The sequence below is a fragment of the Elephantulus edwardii genome, unplaced genomic scaffold (genome assembly GCF_000299155.1).
Source record: "Elephantulus edwardii isolate Elephantulus edwardi_28Jun2011 unplaced genomic scaffold, EleEdw1.0 scaffold00078, whole genome shotgun sequence".
In the NCBI taxonomy this organism is placed as follows: Eukaryota; Metazoa; Chordata; class Mammalia; order Macroscelidea; family Macroscelididae; genus Elephantulus; species Elephantulus edwardii.
This window is the reverse complement of record NW_006399828.1, coordinates 3,187,009-3,195,238: the sequence shown is the minus strand read 5'-3', so window position 1 is coordinate 3,195,238 and position 8,230 is coordinate 3,187,009. Positions and strand designations below refer to the sequence as shown.

The following is an 8,230-nucleotide window of genomic DNA, read 5'->3' as shown; positions in this document are numbered from 1 at the left end:
ATCACCATAGGCTCTTGCTCGTATGTTGTTTCGTTAAATTCTTCTGTGTCTGCCAATTCCTTTCGATACAGTGACTCAGTGTATTATTTCTATCTTCTTTTAATACTTCCTGGATCATTTACTATTCTGCCTAAAGCATCCTTGATTATAGCAACTCGAGGTTTCAGTTTGGTCTTCAGTTCCTTCATCTTAAAACACGTTGAATGAGTTCGGTCCTTTTGATTTTCTGACTCCAGCTCCTTGCACATTTCATTATAATATTTTACTTTGTCTTCCCGCGCTGCCTTTTGGAATCTTCTATTCAGATCTTTAGTATCTTGAATTCTTCCTTCTGCTTTGGTTTCTCTGCACTCCAGAGTTTCTTCTGACATCCATTTTGGTCTTTTTTTACTCCCCTCACATAGTAGTAAATAATCCTAGATAAGAAGGGGATTTTTTTTAACATAACACATACATGAGAGTTTTTTAATTGTATCTATTATCATGTCTTATAAATATAAGACTTTTATTTTTTAAGACATATTTTAAAGCTACCTCATTTTCATAGAGAGCTCTAGTAGTTTAGTGGCAAGAAGTTGTGCTTCAATATTAAGGCATGTGGTTCGAGGCCACCAGCCACTCCATAGGTGAAAGGTGGGCAGTCTCTTCCTGTGCAAATTACTGACTCTGAAAACCCACCAGAAGATTGGACTCTATGGTACATAACAACAACAGCAATCCTCCATAAGCACTAAAAATGAAAATACAGTAAGCTTTCTGATACTCAGGTTTGTGATGCAAATTAGCATGTCATAATATTATGAGAAAGATAGAGGAGGGACCAGTCCTTGGAGAAGACTGCTTGGAAGGGTAGAGGGACAGTGCAGGAGAGGAAGACCCAACCCACGATGAGATGGATTGACTCAGTAACTGGAGAAATGGGATTATGTCTTTTGGAGACAATGAGACAGAATCAGGATAGGGTAGGGTTCAGAGCTAATGTACATAGGATTGCTGTGAGTCACAGGTGACTCGATGGCCCATAACAACAGCAACAACAATGTAATTTCTTTGTGTCCTATTTTCTCCATCTTCACTATTATGACTCTTATCAAAGCCCATGTTATCATTTATTTGAACTTTGACAGTAACTTCTTCAATAATTGGATTTCTATATTTACCACTTTATTCTGTTTTCCAATAAAAATGTTTATTTAAAAGTTCTCTGCTTAAAATGAGTTCTTATATTTGTTAAATAAAATTCCATCTTCTTATACTAACATATCCTTTTTTGCCTGATTATCTCTCCACTGTTATCTACCACTTTAGCTTAAGCCAGTCTCCTTATTCTTTCTTACTATGCTTATTTTCTAGTACACCAAGCTCTGTTCTGCTTTAGACCCAAACTTCTCTTTTTAATTCTCCAAATTCTTTTGACCTTTAGACTATTGGGTTTGACAATATATTAGCTTTTTCCTTGACTGATTTATTCTGAAAACTATCTTCTCCTATCCCTCTATATATGCATCTTTGAATCAATACCGTGTTTGTTTCTTTCTAGATCTTCTTAAATGAATTTTTGTTTACCTGCTTATGGTTTGTTGCCTTCCCTAATTCTTCAACCCCAGTATGATCATACATATATACAAAGTCCAAATGACAAGACATGTAAAAACCATAATTTTATCTATTTCTTTTTATCATGAATATCCAGCACATGTCCGTGTTGGAATGCTAAGGATAACCAGTAAATATGTGCATGAATGGAGGAAGCAAACATTAGGTTGCGATTGTTGTGAAAATGAACATATTGTTTTACTACCAAAAATCATATGTTGTGGTCTTAGTTTTATAAACACAGAATTTTAATGATCCTTTTCTTGGTGCTTGAAGTGATAGAATAGAATTTTATAATGAACTGTGCAAAAAAGGTGGAGTACAAAAATAAAAAGGGTTGAACTTAATCTTCTAAAGTTGAAAGAACTGAAAATTCAAGCTCTGAGTTGCAATACTGAGAGAGGCCATGGGCAAAACCTTGAATGATCTAGAAAGTATCAAAAGAAAAGGGAAGGAGGGAGGGGGGAGGGAAGGAAGGAAAGGAGGGACAGAGGAAGGAAGGAAGGAGAGGGAGGAGGAAAGAAAGGGAGGGAGAAAGGGAGGGAAGGAGGGATGGAAGGAAGGACTATATAAAAAGAAATATTTCAGAAAGTACTTTATGAACAAGAGCTAATGATAATAAATGAAGAAGTTCAAGCTGTTTTGAAGTATTGACAAAAATGAGACCCCAGGAATTGGTGAAATACCATTTAACATGTTTCAATTCTGGATGTACTCACCAGCCTATACCAGGAAATTTAGAGGACAGCTTCCTGGCTGGCTGACTGAAAGAGAGATGTCTTTGTCCCCAATCCCAAGAAAGGTGATCCCACAGATAGTGGAAGTTATTAAAAATGTCAAATACAAGCAAAATATTGCTGAAGGTATAGTTTCAGAAAGAGCAAGGGCTACATGGGCAAGGCCATGTCTGACCTATGTCAGTTTCACAAAGGGGCGCTGTCCCTGTCAACCCCATCAAAAACTAAACCAATTCCCATGAGATCAGAAATGTCCCCCATACTCCCATATCTCTTCTACTCCTCTCAAGACCAATCTTACTGCTTTACTGGGTCCAAAATTTGATAGGATAGTTCACAGACTACACAGAACCATTTCGGGGAAGTCAAAAGTTTGCACTCCAGATTAATCACAGAATACAGTCAAGACAAAATGTGCACACAGGTACCTCAGCCTCAAGCATCATGGCTCTAGGTCAGTATTGCCAAGTTCTCAATCCTGCCAGTATTGGCTTCCCACCTCTACTTGTCCAACAAAGTTCACAGTCCTGCCAATATTGGCTCTCCTTTCATAAGGTCCCATCTCACATCCTTTCCAGATTTGACCATAGGTGTTTCTGACATAGGTATAGCTGGAGAAAGAAGGGGATCCCACATTCTCTTGCTTCTTCTTAAATGACATTAAAATATCAGTGTGTGGCTAGAGCAGTTTTATTTATTGATAAGATAGCCAATTTATTTGTAGATTGTTGAGACTGGCCAATCCCTTTGTTGATAAGCTAACTTGCCCTATTGACATATTCCCTCATCTACAAAGTCAAATGATGGCTAGGAAAAGTAATATTGACTTAAGAACAGTGGATAACATAGTTGAACCTCTACATCTTGTGATCCCTAACCTTTATACTATAATAGACCAAATGCTAATCAATAGGCCTTTTATTGTAAGAACTAGCTTCCCTCTGTAACTTGATCAGTGCCATTATTAAAGCCTCTACATGGAATATTACTGCTTTTCAATTTTTGACTCATGTACTTTTAACTTGTTAGTTAAATTTGTGTCTTCTAGGCTGCAACACTTCCATGTTACATCTTCAAGGATATGAACATGCATGGCTAAGCACAATTGATAACAGGGCATCTAAATTCCAAAATCAATCTCCATAATAGTCTATGTGTTTCCTACTGCCAAAGGGGCCCTTTAGAGTAGTGAGAGAAGATCTTCACCCTGAAACCCACAGCGTCCCTTAACAGCAGGAAGTAGCTAAGAGAATACACCGTCCCCTTTTCCCTATGAATCAGGGTGAAGTCTCTCTCAGGGAGGAGTGATAGGGAATGGCAAAGGACATACTGACAAAGGAGATTAATCAGAACTGGCTTTGACAAGCACTGTGGCAATTGGACAATTAAAGCAGACTTTCAAGGGGGGAAAAAAAAGAAGAATGAACTGGGGAGGAGGGTAGAGAAAATAGTGCAACAGTGAATGAATGAAAACCCCAAATCTCTGTAAATGTTCATTAAAGTTAATGAAATTTAATTAAAAAAAAAGTAATATTGAAACATAAACTCCACAACAGTACATTGAAAAGCAAACTGACAGAAGTTCCACTGGAGTTTAGAACAGGCTCTGGGACAAGAATATTGCTGTGGTCAGTCGGGTGAATCCTTGCTGAAAGCAGAGAATACCAGAAGAATGTCTGTGTTTTATTGACTAAGCAAAGGCATTTGTCTCTGGGGATCATAACAAACTATGGCTTATATTTAGAAGAATGAGAATTCCAAAACATTTAACTGTGCTTATGTGAATCTGTACTTAGACCAAGAAGCTGTTGTCCAGATGAAGTGAGGAAACATAATGCATGGTTTAAAACCAGGAAGGGCTATTATCTTATCTCCGTACTTATTATGTCTGTGTACTGAGCAAATAATTTGTGAAGCTAGACTCTATGAAGACGAAAATACTGATAACCACAGTGTGAGTTTATGATACTAGTTTTCTTACAAGAACTGCTAACTAGTTGAGGGTTTTTTTTCCCAGCTAAGTTTTAGGAGCTATTATGTAAACTTAACACAATGTCATTTCAGTGGTGTTTGTCTTAATTACAAGTTAGTTTCTCAGTAATTTTTTTAAAATCTCATTCAGTGTGAAAATGCATCCCTAAAAGAACAAATGGGTTATATAAGTAAAGAACTTGAGATCACCAAGGAAAAACTGTACACTATTGAACAAGCCTGGGAACAAGACACTAAATTAGGTAAGTGATGTTACTCATGTATTAACCATTAAGATTTTAAATAATGTAATGTAAACTCATTAAAATTTTCCATTTAAAGTTCTTTTCTTTGTCAAGGAAGTACTTTGAAAAGGAAGTACTTTAATAAATATTATCATTCCCATTGAGTGGTAACCAACTCAGAGTTGACTCTTCACTGGATTTCCAAAGTTGTAAATTGCACAGGAGGAAATTGTCCATCTTTCTCCCTTTTACCTTGACTGGTTTTCAACCCTCAGAGTAGCATAGTAGTGCTTCTTATTATGTTCCATGCCAACAGACTGCAAATTTGAGGATGCTTTGATTCTGTCAGATGGATTCTAGCTGAAAGTGAAAAATTATAGAAAAATGTCTACTTGTGTTTTTTGGTTAAACATTCTATTAAGTGGTACAGCCCTGGTCTGTCTATTTGCCATACAGAGTTAACTTGTGGTTGCTGTGATGCTGTACACTGTGACACTGATGTGTCAAATGTGATAATGGTTACCCATGGTGAACAGTGTTTGGTTGAGCTCCCCGATTAAAACAAGCTTCAAAGCCGGAATGGCATCCACTTCCAAAATAGCTTGCCTCCGGAAACTCTATGAACTTGGAGAAACGATGAAAGTTATACAAGCGTTCAGGTCTTCCGTTCATAAAGTCTCTCTGAGTCATCTGTGACTTAATGTTACCTAAGAACAACAACAACAGTTTGTGTTTTATTAACTATGCAAAGGTATTTGACTGTGTGGATCATAACAAATTATAGCTAACAATGAGAAGAATGGGAATTAATGAGCACTCAATTGTTCTCATCTGAAACCTAGAACTGAACCATGCAGCTGTTATCTGAACAGAACAAGGGAGCACTGCTTTGCTTAAAATCAGTAAGGGTGTATGTCAGGGTTGTATCCTTTCTCTATACTTATTTACTGAGCAAATCATTCAAGAAATCTGACCATGTAGAAGAATGTGGGCTCAGTATTAGAGAAAGACTTATCAACAACCTATGTATTGTATATCATGCAACTTTGCTTGCTCAAAGTGAAGAGAACTTGAAACTTTCTACAGAAGATCCAAGGCTATAGGCTTTAATATGGATAACATCTCAACATCAAGAAAATAGAAATTCTCATCACTGGACCAAGAATCAACATCATGATAATTGGAGAAGATTGAAGTTATCAACAGTTTCCTCTTACTTGGTTTTACCATAGCTCTTGTTACCAGCATTGGGCAAGTCCACTATCAGAGACCTCTCTAAATTAATGAGGAGCAGTGATAACAGTTTGAAGGCTAAGGTGCACCTGATTCGGACAATGGTCTTTTTAATCACTTACTATACATTTGAAAACTGACAGTGAATAAGGATGACAGAAAATAAATTGATACTTTTGAGCTATGGTGTTGGAGAAGAATACTGGTATTCCACTGGCTACCAAAAGAATAAACAGATACATATTAGGAAAAGTACAGCCACAGTGCTCCTTAGCTGACAAAGCTTAATCACATTTACTTTAGTCATTAGGGAAAGCTGTTCCTTGGAGAGGGAAAATATGCTTGGAAAAGGTGGAGAGTCAGCGAAAGAGAAGATCTTCAATGAGATAGATTGACATAGGTACTGTATCAGAGGGCTCAGGAGTGTCAGAGATGATGAAGATGGCACAGGATAGGACTGGGTTCAGATCTGTTGTTCATAGACTTTATGAATTGTACTTGACTCAACAATTACCAGTGTGGAACGGGATATGCATTATGTAATGAATTGGGAGAAAGAAGGGGAAAATTTGTAAGAATGAGTGAAAGCAAAACCAATTTGTTTGTAAACTTTCATTTCAAACACGATTTTTTTAAAAAGAAAAATTCAGATTAATAAATCTAACACTATCACGTCCCCCCAGAAATGAAATATATTAAGTATAACTTTATTCCAGGGATTGGCAAACTATGGACTACAGGTCAATCTGAAATAACAGTTCTTTTCATATAATGCTGTTGCACAGAAGACTTGCTACTTTATTTACCTTTTTAGCTATGACTAATTAAAACTGTAGACAACTTCAGCTTACTTGCATCTTTAATAATACCCTATGTACTAGCAGTTAGGAGATCAAGAGAACTCTTGCATTAGGAAAATCTACTTTTAGGAATCTCACCAAATTACTAAAGAGCAGTGATTTTAAAGACTGTGGTGTACCTGATTTAGGTCTTTTCAATCACTTGTTACACATTTGAAAACTTGACATTGAATAAGAATGACAATATATGCGTTTGAGCTATGGTGTTGGAGAAGAGTACTGAATATTCCATGGACTGCCAAAAGAACGAACAAATACGTCTTGAGAAAATGCAGCCAGGATGGTCCCTGAAGACAAGGAGGACAAAGCTTTTTCTCACATACTTTTGGGACATTGCTAGGAGAAGCTGTTCCTTGGAGAGGGACATCATACTTGGAAAGACCGAGGTTCAGCGAAAGAGAAGACCCTCAAACACATGAATTGACACAGTGATTGCAACAATGTAACAATTAATTAATAATATCTTAATATAAACCCTACTCAGTTTTTCTTTTGACCTTAAATTAGATTTGATGAAATCATGTATAAAATTTTTTACTAAGCATTGGCTATTTTGAACAATTTAATGAATGTTAGCAATAACATATAACATTATTTGTTCTTTCTCTTTGCATATTAAGATACACTTTGTGTATTAAAATATCGATACCATTTTATATTTTTAAATTAGAAGTTCAACATTAAACATTAAAGGAAATTTAGAAAGTACTTATGTTGCTCATGGTTCCAATACAGTGTCTTCTGTACAGTATCCAATACACTATGTGTCTTCTATCACTTTTGTTTCCATGTTTCACATATTTTTTTCAAATTTTACTATGGTAAATATATTACGTTTTCTTACCTGTTATTCATTTAGTTGGTATCAGAATTAAATTTCATGTTTTATTTGTCGCACATATAAAAGTACATACTCATGCAGTATCATACGGTGTTTTTATGACTAAATCTTTCTTCTTACTGTTAATTGCCATCTAGTTGACTACTACTCACAGCAGCCCTGTGATTTACAGACTGGACCTCATCTTATTCTGCAACATCCTCATGATCTCTGACGTGCTTGAGCTCATTGTTACAATCACTGTGTTAATCTCTCTTGTTGTGGACCTTCATCTCTTTCCCTGACCCTTCACCTTTCCCAGTATGATGTATTTTTCTTAGGAATAACCCTTTCTGAAGTTTTAACACCATCTAAAGTCTGAGGCTAAATGATTGGCAAACATACTTCAGAAACTGTCCTATCTGAAAAATCATATCCATTGGAGAAATAGAAACTCTTTTTTTCACCTACTTTACACTATTCAATTTAAAAAAAAATTGAAAACAAATAATTTCAGAAGTTGGACTTTATGAAGAATAATGTGGCCTCAGGATCAGAGGAAGACTCCTCAACAATCTGTATTATACAGATGACACAGACTAGCTTGGTAAAAAGTGAGGAAGACCTGAAAAGCTTGCTGCAAAAGATTAAGGACCTTAGTGTGGATTACATCTCAGCGTCAAGAAGAAAAATCCTCCACACAGGGCCAGCAAGTAACATCATGATAACTGAGAAACGATTGACATTGTCAGTTATTTCATCTTACTT

The 8,230-nt window shown here is 36.3% G+C and overlaps 1 protein-coding gene across 1 annotated transcript in view; it reads left to right on the top strand.

Annotated features, from left to right (window-relative positions):
- The window catches only part of CEP290 (centrosomal protein 290kDa), a 170,968-nt gene that overhangs the window by 67,096 nt on the left and 95,642 nt on the right, over window positions 1-8,230 (top strand). Inside the window, exon 26 of the mRNA XM_006889524.1 lies at window positions 4,456-4,567. Within this exon, the coding sequence (XP_006889586.1) occupies window positions 4,456-4,567 (112 nt within the window). The remainder of the gene's footprint in view (window positions 1-4,455; window positions 4,568-8,230) is intronic.